This window comes from Squalius cephalus, assembly GCF_949319135.1.
Source record: "Squalius cephalus genome assembly, chromosome: 9".
In the NCBI taxonomy this organism is placed as follows: Eukaryota; Metazoa; Chordata; class Actinopteri; order Cypriniformes; family Leuciscidae; genus Squalius; species Squalius cephalus.
The window spans coordinates 10,531,946-10,545,426 of record NC_137130.1 but is presented as its reverse complement, the minus strand read 5'-3'; the positions used below and the strand labels follow the sequence as shown (position 1 = coordinate 10,545,426).

General features: G+C 37.3%; 1 protein-coding gene across 1 annotated transcript; it reads left to right on the top strand.

Moving 5' to 3' along the window:
• Positions 1–80: 80 nt before the first annotated feature.
• Positions 81–12,506, top strand: heg1 (heart development protein with EGF-like domains 1). The gene is made up of 13 exons (XM_079881560.1): positions 81–508; positions 2,655–4,154; positions 6,326–6,436; positions 6,849–6,971; positions 7,074–7,165; positions 7,354–7,409; positions 8,359–8,519; positions 8,733–8,864; positions 8,996–9,038; positions 9,487–9,524; positions 10,351–10,438; positions 10,556–10,733; positions 10,982–12,506. Exons 1-13 carry the CDS (start codon positions 229–231, stop codon positions 11,123–11,125), a joined length of 2,946 nt encoding a protein of 981 aa, XP_079737686.1. The 5' UTR covers positions 81–228; the 3' UTR covers positions 11,126–12,506.
• Positions 12,507–13,481: the final 975 nt, after the last annotated feature.

The window sequence follows — 13,481 nt, the reverse complement described above, 5'->3', positions numbered from 1 at the left end:
AGTGCGTTCATCCAGGAATGGGGTGGAAACCGCTCTCGCCTGCCCGGGGGGAGGAGTCACCCACTGCTCCGGTTTCCCACTCTCGCTGTCTGAAATAAAACCCTTCTAAACCTTCATCTCCAACTTTAAAACCAACATAAGGAATTTACTAATGGGAAACTGTTAAACGGACTCACTTTCCGATGGTGACCCGGACCACTTTGGCGTTTTATTTATTAGGAATTCTTTATGATGGAAACGTGTGTGGCGAGAAGCGCTCACCGTGTGGTTTTCACGGTCTTTATGCTTGTCCTAAATACTGTGATTGCCGAAACTTTCTCTACAGACACGGACACCGATAACCCGTTGAGTACCGAAACTTATTTTACCCGGACAACTGGTTCTAAACAAACGTCCCCCTGGCCGGGGAGAGAGGCCACTGCTACAGCTGTGGATCTAACGTTACCGAGTGGACCGGGGGAGATGACGGACATTCCCGCCAGTGTGTCCATCACTGGGACGCGAGCGGGTGAGACTTCCACGCGCCTGTGGATGCCCAAAAGTGTTGTCTAGGCAGCTCACTAGTTTCTGCAACATCCTCGGTTTACAGTCTGTGTAAAGTAGACATGACTAAGTTTATTTTCAGGTGTAAAGCAGTATTGTGTTGAAACAACTTTTGCAGTTATAAGAAAGATTACAAAGATTCCACCTCCACTCAGACGTTGCTTATGTGACAAAGACTGAATTGTGTGAAACAGGAAAACCATTAAAATAAATTATATTTTATATTTATACAATAAATGATTGTCTCAATGCAATGCATTATTATTATTATTATTATTATTACTATTATTATTGAAGTTGCAATAGCCCAGTAGTAAAAATAACGGTTTTTATGATGCAGCTGAAGCATCAGGTATGAAGTAAACTTAATAAGATTACTTGCACTCTGTTTCCTCTGTTTTTGGAAGAGAATCTCTTTTAATGAATGACCTCCTTGGCTCATGAACATCCTGGTTCATAAACTGTTCCACTTTCTTGAGCCAATGAATTCTATTCAGTCTGCAGTTGTTATTTTTTTTGGGTGATTTAATTTAAAATATTTCTGTTCCATGTAATTATGGCATCACATGTGCTGTGCAATTAAGTGAATTTAAATAAATGCATTGAATTTACTCTGATATAATCCACTCCACAAACATTTTGTATTGAATTATGAGTAAATATATTTGAGTAAATATACGATTGGTATTTAAAAAAGTTTTTGCTATCATTATGGATTTTCATTATAGTGGCCGTCGGCCACACAGCTTTCTACAATAGGTATCAGTTTCAGAATTGCCCATTAAAACCCCCCATATGGATTTAACAGTACTTTCCAATGAGCTTTGAAGCCTCAGATCGTTTGTAGCCTTTTAAAACATCTTTAAAAAATAAAGGGAAGTATAAAATAGTGAGTTGAGAGTATGTATTTTGTTTAGCAATAGCAAGCCAAACATATCCAGACTTACAACTGTGATTGAGCCCAATCTTTCTTATTTTGCATCAGTCTGCAGCACTGGGTTTGACCAAAAATAACAACAACCTGTATTTCACTCCCTTTTTTGATCTCATGCTATATTGTTTAGGGCTGTGCTTCCCAAAAGCATTGTGAGCCTAAGTTGATGGTAGAGACCATTGGTGGCAATTGTTCTATGATCAACTTAGGCTTACGATGCTTTTGGGAAAGCAGATCATGTTAATCTACTTTCTGTAAAACAACTTGTTCTTAGGCCTGTCTCCATCCCCATCAGTTAGAGTTGACTGGATGTCCCTGAACATAATGCAAGTTGAAAGATCTTATGTTGAAACATCTCTGTAATGCAAGGTGAAAGAAACATTTTCAGCAAGTGAGTAAATTTTTAGAATGTGAAATGACCCAAAATCATGGCTTTCCACACTACAATCAACTTTGAATCCATCTCGGTCTTCAACAGATCTAAATATTGTGGAAGTATTCATTTCACAATAGCTCATTTATATTCAAATGGATTTCTGTATACCAGAAGTATAATGATTTTATTTTGTAGCCATGTACGACAAAGCCATGATTACATTTCCTACTAAGAAACAAAAGTATGTCTTACTGTACTTTATTAAACTGATTTAAATATTTTAAAAGATCAAATCTATCAAATTTATATTAGAGTATCCAGGTCTGATTTGTTGACCATAAAGGTAATGCTAGGTTAAAAAGGTCACCCTTTTTAAATATGTGTGCATCGAAAAGCATCCTGCTCCAGTCAGCGGTTCACTTGATTATAGTTTTGCCTGTGTATGAACTCAGTGCAGGCAGTGACAACGCTGTAATATGGACTTTGCTAGGTCAGCTGAAGGAAGGAAACAGTAGGTCCCAATGGGTCAGATCCCCTCCATTTTTAGGGCTCAATCTTTTGTTAGGTTAGACGAGCTTGGCTGCCAATTGTTCTCCACCCAAAATCATTACATCCGCAGTCACTTCTGAAAACATCTCACATAGTTCATAAAGTTTCCCAAGGCTCACACCACATGAAGCGCACCCTAGTGGCCATACTTCTCAAATTTCCCCATCATGAATTTCATTATTATTAAATGTTTTGATAGTTTTAAATACATAGTTTCCCATATTTTATTGTTCTTTATTTTTTCCAAACTAGGGCATTCAGAAAAACCTTTACTCATCTCTACAAATACAGCAGACTGGGCGACTAGGATGGTCTCAGATGAGTCCACTGAATATCTGCGGTCTGACAAAGAGATTACCCATAATGCCACAGCCCAATGGGAGGGTTCATCAGTAGCATCGCACAGTGCCACCAGCCACCAGCCAGTGACAGAGACCCGAACAGTGCGAGACATTTCCGTGAGAGATGTGGACACCACCGACTATTACTCTCGCACTGATATCACCTTCACTTCCACCACCAACCGAGTCGGAGAACGCACACTGCTTTCGGTGATCTCCAACAGCACCTCTGCGTACACGGAAGACTCCAACTCCTCTGTTACTGGGAGCTTGGAGCAGAGGACATCAGGAGTCACCCAAGACAAGGAGGAAACAGATGTATCTACAGTGTCTGATAAGACTGAGCCCACTTTTGAAGATCATAATGCCACCAATGCAACTCAAGGCCACTCTTTGGAGACCGAACGGCCAACGTTGTCCCAAGGCACTGAGTCACAGACAGGACAACCTAGTGTCACAGGACAGACCTTTGAGCAGGTGTCTGATAATGACAATCCAAATTCAACAACCCCTCTCACAGTGATCAATAGACATGTAGAGGAAACGGATGTCACATCGGTAAGCAGTGGGACGTCTTATACAGAAACCGGTGACTCTGTTTCATCTATCCCACCCTTTACCTCTGGCGAGCACACTAATGCCACTAGCACATCCCAACAGAGCCGTGATTCCACAGTAACTTATTCAGTGGATACTGGTGCTTCCACTGAGTTTTCAACCAGATCTGTCAGCTCCACTGGCCGTGGGGAATCCGAAGGGTCTCCAACCCATACAGTGGAGGAGACGACCATTCAGGACCTGACTTCTGCACCCCCAGTGCTTGACGATGTAGCCACCACAGTTGATGACTCGGATTTCAAGTCCCTTACTAGCCAACCGCCCTTCGTCTCCAAAACCGATGATCAGACAAACACGGAAGTCGTCCCAACATCTGCCACACCAGCAACTCAGAGGACACAGGTTACAGAGGAAGCCACTAACAAAGCATCTACCATCTACAGTTCTACCAACACATTCACTACCATGCCTCCTCCCGTCACCACCCGTCAGCTTCAACCAAGCACCACACAGCAAGCACAATCAGAACACTCTACCATAGTTACCACTGATATCGTTCAGGTGCTGCGGACGACACCCTCCACAACCCAGCGCCCGCCCACCTCCAGTACTGGTGTACCACAGGCACCCAGCACATCTGATTCTGCTGACGTCACTACCTTGCATATAGAAACTAGCACGGCCACGCCAGGGAACACTACTGCTCATGGTGGACGTGCAACAACCCCTTACAGCAAAAGCACCCCGACCAGGACCACTGTGGCGGTAACCACCAGGAATCACACGGACAGAAGCACCACAGAGATGGGAACCACAACCGTGCAGATGCCTTTTAGGTCAACAGCGTCAACAGGTATGTTCGACTTTTGGTATTTATACAGTGATGTGCAACATTCAAATCACCATTTTTGTTGGTAATATCAATGGTGTTTATTGCACCGATGCACAGATATTAGAATTCTGTCCCATTACTGATAAATGTTCGATATAAAATTTATATAGGGTTTATTTATATATATAATAAAGTGTTATAACATGCATTAAATTGATATAAAGTGTCAGCAAAGACATTTATAATGTTGCAAAAGATTTCTATCTCAAATAAATGTTGTTTTAAACTTTCTATTCATTAAAGAATCATGAAAAAATGTTTCATGATTTTCACAAAAATTATTAAGCAGCACACCATTTTCAACATTGATAATAATGAGAAATGTTTCTTGAGCACAAAATCACAATATTTGAATGATTTCTGAAGGATCATTTAATACTGAAGACTGGAGTTATGGCTAATAGAAAATAGTTATTTTAAATTGAAATAATATTTCATATTTATTACAATAATCATTTTGTTACTTTTTTAGCATTGGTGAACACAGGGCTGCCAACTTTTGAGTTTAGCTTGGAGTGAGATTTTTTTTTGTTTGTTTTTTTTTTTTGGGGGGGGGGGGAAACAAATATTGCATCACAATAAGTGTAATTGTGAATGTCAAAACATTTGGTAACTAAATATAATTTTATGAAGTTTAGTGACAACATGTTACAATGTATAATGACTGGTAGGATACAGTTTTTATTATTGCTTGACAAAAAATTCAAGATTTCAATTCCATTCTTGTGATTTGATTCCGATTTTGATTCAATATTGACTAATTTGGATACATGTTTATTTTACATTTTATTTAAAAAAAAAAATCTCACCTAATGCTGTAAACATAGAGGGCCCAATCTGCTGGTATTATTAAAGGTTAAAAATAACAAATTAAATTAAATAGGCTATAATGCAGTTTTTGTTATAATAACAATTATTTAATGAAGTAAAAATATAATAAATATGTAATATAGTGCTCAGCAAAATCTCCTCTCTAGCTATTTTTTCTATTCAATTAACATGCTATGGTCATTAAATGGCTTTCCTGAGGTAAATGTAACATTATGTGACATAATTGTTCTCCTGCTGTTATAATGACCTCTTTCCGTGGTTGAAAAACACTAATTGGTCGATATTATGTATACTTTCGGTAAGTTGTACTGCATCTTTAAATAAAAAAGTAACAGATGATCGGTTCACGTGCTCTTGAACTGAGGTGCTCAGCGATCTGTCACGTCACATTTACAAGCGCCAAACGTATTTTTGTCTGAATTTCGTAATAAAATTGACGGAATCTAAGAGCTGAGAATTAGTTTAATATTAAAAGTACCTCTTTGCTCCGCAATTTTTCTGTGCGTGAGAAAATGGATGTGTGGCGTGAGAGCGTGTGAAAAGTGTCAATTGCGTGAGTCTCACGCTCAATGCGTTAGAGTTGGCAGCCCTGGGTGAACATAAGATACTTCTTTTAAAAACATAAAAAAATCTAACCGGCCCCAAAACTTTGAACAGTCATGTGCATTTGTCTAAATAAATTAAAAAATAAACACTAAATGCTTCATTTGAATTTAGGCATCACATCATTACAATGTACTGTGTTGAGTAGTGACAGATTACATTTAACAGTTTTAATAAGTTATTAGTGTTTTTAAAAGATTCAGCATCAGATAAATGAACGAAAAACAGGAATCTACAATACTGGCTGATATACATCCAAATATGCGTAATTTATCACATATTGTTTGTGTAACGGACATTAATGATACCTTATCATGTTGCTTATCAAGGATAGCTGTGCTATAGATTTTTTCGAAATGATTAGATTTAAAGGTATAGTGCACCCAAAAATGAAACTTCTGTCTTCATTTGCTCATCCTCATGTCGTACCAATCCTGTATGACTTTCTGCTGTGGAACAAAAAAAAAAAAAGAAGATATTTAAAAGAACTTTAGAGGCCAAAGACAAAAACTGCAACATTTCTCATATTACCTTCTTTCATGTTCCACTGGTTGAGTAAATGATGACATAATTTTCACTTTTGTGTGGATTATCCCTAAAATCTTCACTTAGCAGGCAAAAAAATTGACAAAGTCCCACTTTACATGCTCATTTGAATTACTTCAGAACAATTCTAACAATCTCTTTCTCCTCTGTAGGTCATGTGTGTGAGCCTAAAACCTGTGCAAATGGAGGCCACTGTGTTCGATCAGCCGAGGGAAGTTACTGTCAATGTCTCCCAGCGTGGACCGGACCCTTCTGCACTAAAGGTAAGAAAACCACTTTAATGGACACTAACAACTAAATTGGGCCATTGTTGTCAAGCTACAAGTCTTAATGGTGTAACTTAAGAGGGCAGTGACAAACAGGAACAGGAATTGACTTTGGGATCACTAATGCTGTAATATCAAATTAAAGGTTTTATTCATGCTTGAGTTGAACTAGGTTTAGGATAGATAGAGGTTTTCTGACATATATATATATTAACACGGAATGTAATACAATGTTACATTATAAATTACATTATTTTAGTTTTCTATGTAGTCAATATTTCCAATTTCTTAATTTTTTTAACAAGTTACCACATGCCACAATATGTATATTAGTAATCTGATACATGTTTCCATTAGAGTTGGTGACAAAAATGAACATGGATCAATTAGGTGTTATGTTTTTTTGTAGATGTGGATGAGTGTGTGAATAGTCCGTGCCCCCACGGTTCAGAGTGTGTCAACACAAGTGGCTCTTTCAGCTGTAAATGTGCCCTGGGCTTTGACCTGGAGGATGGTCGCAGTTGTACGCAAGGTAGGTGGTCAGTTGTCCACACTAAAATAATATCCAGAACATATAAAGGCATTTCAGTGATAACTGAACCCTCACTTTATTTGCTTTGGCTTTACCCTGCAGTGAAGACATTTTTGGGCAACTTCACCGTCAACAACTCCATGCATCTCGGAAGTTCAGGTCTGCATGAGCTCCACAGAGAGATCCTACAACTGGTATGCAACAATATGCTGCATTTCACACCTGACCTCTCCCCCTTACAACCACACACCCAATTCAATGCAGCTAATGTTATATAGCAACCATTATGGAAATAGAGAGGTAATTGGTTGAGCATGATACATTGATGTGTTGAACATGGAGTTGAGGTTTATTTGATACATTTGTGTATTGTTTTTTTCAGCTCAATGCCTCTCTCTCCCCCTTCCATGGTTACAGACGCTCCACTTTGGGTACAATGTGAGTTCCTACTAATCTTCCAGAGACCCAGCAGGAAAATTAGGCCATACGGGGCACACAAATCAATTTAATTGGTCATACTGTACTATGCAACTACTGATGTGTCAATCCAGTGTCAATATCTTTTTTCTGTACCATTTATACAGCGGTAGATATATTTGTGCAGCCATCAGTAGGCAGGACTGTTTTATGTTATGAACATGTGAGGAGAAATAAATAAAAAATAAAAAATAGTGTTGGACGTGTCCCAAACAAGGAGAAACTTGTTTTTAAGGGATGTAACACAAAGCAGAGTTTGGTTGTTAACAGTTGCTGAACAACATTAAGTGGATTTAATTAATTTGATACATTTTTAATGTTTTAAATATTTGATAATTTTTTTTTTTATTCAATTCAATGGATTATCCAAAAAACGGCATTACCGCATTATTAAATACATTTCTACATTGCTGTTCAAATGTATTTTTTTTTATGTTTTTGAAAGGTCTTATGCTCACCCAGTGGTTCATTTATTCAAACAAAAATACAATAAAATAGTAATTATAATTTAACTGGTTTCGATTATAATATACTTAAAAAAAAAAAAAAAATCCTGTTACGGCAATTTTTTTTGTAACATTACAAATGTCTTTACTGTCACGCTTAATCAATTTAATGCAGAAAAAATAAAATAACATAATAATTAGTATTTTTAATAAACCATATGCGTTCACTCATATAAATATATCCATTCTATAATTTATAAAGCATTTAATTTAACCTTTAACCGGCTAAAAATTATTATAGTGTGTGCGATAATGTTATGAATAGAGATTTTGGTCATACCAGTTGCAATGTTTCAGTAATTCATATTCCTATCATATATAAATTCATAATTACATTTCTGACTTGAATTCAGGGTGTGATTTTTCTTTGTTCTCACATGTATGTTTACATTTGCCCTGTGCAGAGATGGAGAAGGTGTGCAGATCTCAGTGGTGAGCATGTTTTCACTCTCCTCCAACGTGACCAGCGCGGATGTCAACAACAGCATCCAGATGTCCCTGAGCAACTGCAGCCGGACGTACTCACACTGTACCATTAAGCTTCAGCACCAGCTCTCATATCACGGTACCATTCGGCATCATACTCTTATCTCAGATCCATTCCCTCTGTTCTTATCCTCCACTCTACTCCACCACTTCAGAGATACGATAATCACGCAATACACACGGATAACACAGTCTTGAGGGGGCTTTTTCATTTGGCCTCTACAATAAGATTTTGGAAAGCTCTTTGTGGCACTGTTTATCTCTTTGTTCTGAACCACTTCTTTCTGTTTAGTGGGGAGCCTGTGCTTGGCTCAGAAGACGTGTGATTTGCAGTACTCTGTGTGCACAGACACTAGCGGGATCCTACACTGTCAGTGCCACCCCGGGTACCTTAAAAAGAACCAAGGGGACGTGACCTGCAGTGGTACAACATACTCTTGTCCCTTTTCAATTCTTTGAATAATTAAACTGTGGGATTTTGTGTAGTGCCACTGTTCAAATGAATGTCAAGTTTCTTATTTTACATATCTTTAAAAATTGAAATGTTTTTTTTAGACTGTGGAGATGGACTCAAGCTTGTTAATGGCAGATGTGTTGAGTAAGTATGTGGTTTATTAACGCGTTAAGCAAATATCACTGTAAACAATCAGTCAAAAGTTTGGACATAATAATTTGTTCTATATTATGGAAGTATGGGAATTATTTTAAAATTAGCTTCTTCATTATAGACACTCTTTGGTTAGATTGCAGCTCTGAACACCCTGGGCATTCTCTAAACTTCATGAGGTGCCACCTGAGAAGCTTTTTAAACAGTTTTGAAGGAGTTCCCATTTATTCTTAGCATGCTTGTTACCTGTTGGCTGCTTTTCCTTCACTATCTGGTCCAACTCATCCATTTCCAATTTCAGATCAAAAGCTTTTTAAGATCATGGGAAACAAATTCAGCCAATAGAGTCCAAACTTTTCACTGGTAGTCTGTTCGTATTTGTTTTGTACATGTGTATTTTTTTGTGTGCAAAAAATAAACTTATTTTTAACTTCTTCAGGTGCATGTTTGGATTTGGAGGTTTCAACTGCAATAATTGTAAGATTTTATTTTAATTTATATTATTTTTGTATTTATAAATGCTTTAAGAGTAAACGATGTCAAAATAACTTAAAGGGTTAGTGAAAATTATCCCATAATTGACTCATCCTCAAGCCATCCTTGGTGTATATGACTTCCTTTTTTTCAGCAAAACATAATCGGAGTTATATTAAAAACATATATCCTGGATTTTCCAAGCTTTATGAGAGTGAATGATACCATTTTTTTTAAACTCTTGTTTTAGACTTCTAATTCATGACCGGTATTTTTTTTTTTTCTATCCTCTGCTCTTCCGCGTTCGTCAAGACGTCATGCGTCAGATCAGAGGTCATTCTTCGGCCGGAACTCGACTCACGTACGGCCGTTACCAAAAGCCAGTTATTAGCCTATAGTTTATAAAGTTATAATAAATAGGGATATTTTTCTTTCAAAAACACATCGCTTCTCTTCAGAAGGCCTTTATTAACCCCCTGAAGCCGTATGGATTTCTTTTATGATGGATGAATGCACTTTTTTGGGCTTTAAAAAAATACAATGGTACCATTCATTCACATTATAAAGCTTGGAAGAGCAAGGATATTTTTTAATATAACTCCGATTGTGTTTGGCTGAAAGAAGAATGTCATAAACACCTAGGATGGCTTGAGGGAGAGTAAATTATAGGATCATTTTTATTTTTGGGTGAACTAACCCTATAAGTGCGGTGTGATATATAAAGCTTGTAAAATATATCAATCAGTTAAAATTGTATTTCATACTTGTGTGTTTCAGTGCCAGTAAATATCATTTTTTTATGTCGCTAAAATAATCTTGTGTTTAATAGTCTATAAGCTGATAGCCGTGGTGGTCTCTCCTGCTGGAGGAGCTCTTCTATTGATTGTCGTCATTGCTCTTATAGTCACCTGCTGCAAGTAAGATCATAATAGAAAATGGCAACTTCCTCCTTAATTTACACACAAATAGCTTTATTTATATATTTTAAATGACAATAAAGTCTAAAGGGTATTTTTTTTACACTGCATCCTCAGAAAAGACAAAAATGACATCAACAAAATCATCTTCAAAAGTGGAGACCTTCAGATGTCGCCCTACGCAGAGTTTCCAAAGGGTAATCGTGTGTCAATGGAGTGGGGCAGAGAGACTATTGAGATGCAGGAGAATGGCAGTACCAAAAATCTCCTGCAAATGACAGACATTTATTACTCGGTATGTGTTCATATGCACTTATCTTTTGAACTTTTATGTTTTACCTCCAGAGATTTCATTGATCATTTATAAAGTATTGTAAAACCAAAGCTGAGCCACGGCACTGCGAGTTTGAGTCCGTCTCATGATGTTTGGTTAAAAATAAATAAAACCAGGAAAGAAAAAACACTTCAGATGACCATGCACATCCTGAATTGGTGGATTTTCCACATGATTAACTAATTTATGACTGATATTATCTCTTTTAGCCTGCACTGAGGAATGCTGACCTGGAGCGTAATGGTCTGTATCCGTTCTCCGGCCTCCCCGGTTCAAGGCATTCCTGTATCTACCCAGCTCAGTGGAACCCTTCCTTCATAAGTGATGATTCACGGCGAAGGGACTACTTCTGACGGCCTTAGCCAGCAGGCGTTTCATTCTTAATGCTGCATATAAGCTCTCTTGCCGTGGTTGGACCTGTCGCAGATTCTGGAGCTGGATACTGACCACTAAAGGCCTTTGAATGTGAAAATGAGCTGGCAGGAAAAGACCATTATCTGTGAGACTGGAAGAAAGCCGCAGACCCCTGTCAGGTCAATTTAGCATTTGAACACAGTGCCACAATAAGATTTTAGTTTCTGGTGTGGAGTTGATGAGCTGATGTTGTCAGCTCGCCACAGAGTGTTTATTCTTAAGTGGATTCAGTGAATTTAAACTAGACAAATGAAGAATAACACATAAGATGCCTGAAGTACAGTAGAACTTTTATATCATAAAAGTTTGCACTATGAACTTGTCACACAGATATTATCTCAAATGGAAAAAGCCATAAATGTATCATATTTATACTTGGAATAATGTATCCAACTGGTTTGTACTGTGTTAAGTTTTGGTGAGTGATGGGGTATCTTGGAAATCTGTTTGAGTATGTTCATCAAAAGTTAATGGGATTGTTCACCCCAAAATGAAAAATTCTGTCACCATTTTCTCACCCAAAACACACTAAAGGAGTTATTTGTAACATAATGTCCAAACTGCTTTTGACTAAAAAATTAATTCAGATTCAGAAGACTTTGAATATAGTGCATGACTTATTGACAGTTATTATGATTTATGGTGCTTTTTTGGAGCTTGACAGCCCCTGGTCCACATTCACTTAAGATTGTATGGAATAGAGCTGTGAGAAACACATTAGAAAGATAGTCATATGGGTTTGGAACAACATGAGGGTGAGTTTATGATGACGTTATTACATCTTTTGGGTAAACAATCTCTTTAATGCTTTGTAGTGGTTTAGTTTTATAGAAACATTGTGAGATTTACGCTGGAGAACTAAACCTGTGCACATGCTGGTAGGATTTTGAAACAATATTACTGGATGCAGCATTTGTGTGAAATGTAGCAAATATTGCCACAAGGTATTACCGTTTGTTTGAACAACAGTAATAATCATAAAATGCGTGCTGCCTTGTTTGTTTTCTAATTTATTTTATTTAAGTTTTCTAATTCAGATAAAGATACTGTAGTATTATCTGAGGACCTCCCATGTGTTTGTATGGATGCTTAGTGATGCATGAGAGGATGGACTTCACCTGGTGCCAGGTGTCCATTTTATTTGAACTAATGTGTGTTCTTGTGAGATGTGCTTTATTTGTAATCTTTAATATCAGAGACTGCTTTCCTAACTCATTAGTATTTTCCCCTCTGTGGATGGTCAAATTAATCTGGCGTTGTAGTCAGAATTGTATTGTAATATAAAGGAGAAATAAAGTTTGATTTCTTGTGCTTGTTTTACCTGTTCAACTCTTTAATATTAAAGAATAGTTCACCCAAAGGTGATATTTGACCCTTCACTAAGCCTGACCTTAAAAACGGACCGATCCTACCTTAGGAACTGTGGTCATTTGCGTCAACTTTTTGCCCTTTTATATGTAAGAAGAAGGATCTTTATATTTGGACAATTGTTTTAAGATTGTAAATTGTTCTCTTTTTTCCCTTCTGTAGAAATTCCAAAATGAACTGCAAATAGGCTACTACAAACGACCGCCATTTACCATTTGAATTACGGCCTTCCATTTAACGTAAATCGTTCTCTCACGACTCGCCTCTCGTGACCTAACGTCTTTGACGTTTGAGAGCAGCAACGCACAAGACTTGGAATAAACTGCACTAGCCAAATATGGTCACTTTTATGTCACTTTTTTATCCAGGAGTATGCTATAAAAATAAATAAAGAAAGTCATTCGTTTTTGAACGGCATGAGGGTGAGTAGGCCTACATGAAAATAACAATTCTGGCATTCTAGTTTTTGTTCCAGTGTCCATAGTCATGTGGTGTCTTTTAATTTTTTGAAATACAAATAAAAGATGGATGAAGTAATGGTTCAAAATACTTTCCACTGAGCTGTGGACGCAACAAGGAAGTATTAACATATTGACCACAATGAGTCATTCAAAAAGGTGGAAATGATTTAGATAAAACTAATTTCCGTCTCAAATAAAGATATAATTTCTGTAATGTTTTACTTTGTGCATTGAAATATACAGAAGTACTTTTACTGCTCCATAGTTTAAAGATATTTACGTATTTAAATTAGGGGTAGAACCTTCTTCACACCTTCATTGTGCATGTAAGAAACTTCTTCCTCTTTGTGGCTAGTGGAAAAATGGTTTTGTTCATTGTTAACATGAACTTATTTTTTTGCATTTACTGTAGTGATTGTGCCTGTTTCTATTGCCGCTATTCTGATGTTATTTGTCTACTGTATGT

What these genes read in the sequence shown, in the direction of transcription:
- heg1 (XM_079881560.1), top strand. Translation starts at nt 229, where the DNA reads ATGATGGAAACGTGTGTGGCGAGAAGCGCTCACCGTGTGGTTTTCACG. An exon ending in CGGACCCTTCTGCACTAAAG is followed by an intron (nt 6,437 to 6,848) that starts GTAAGAAAACCA and finishes GTTTTTTTGTAG; the next exon opens with ATGTGGATGAGTGTGTGAAT. An exon ending in CGCTCCACTTTGGGTACAAT is followed by an intron (nt 7,410 to 8,358) that starts GTGAGTTCCTAC and finishes TGCCCTGTGCAG; the next exon opens with AGATGGAGAAGGTGTGCAGA.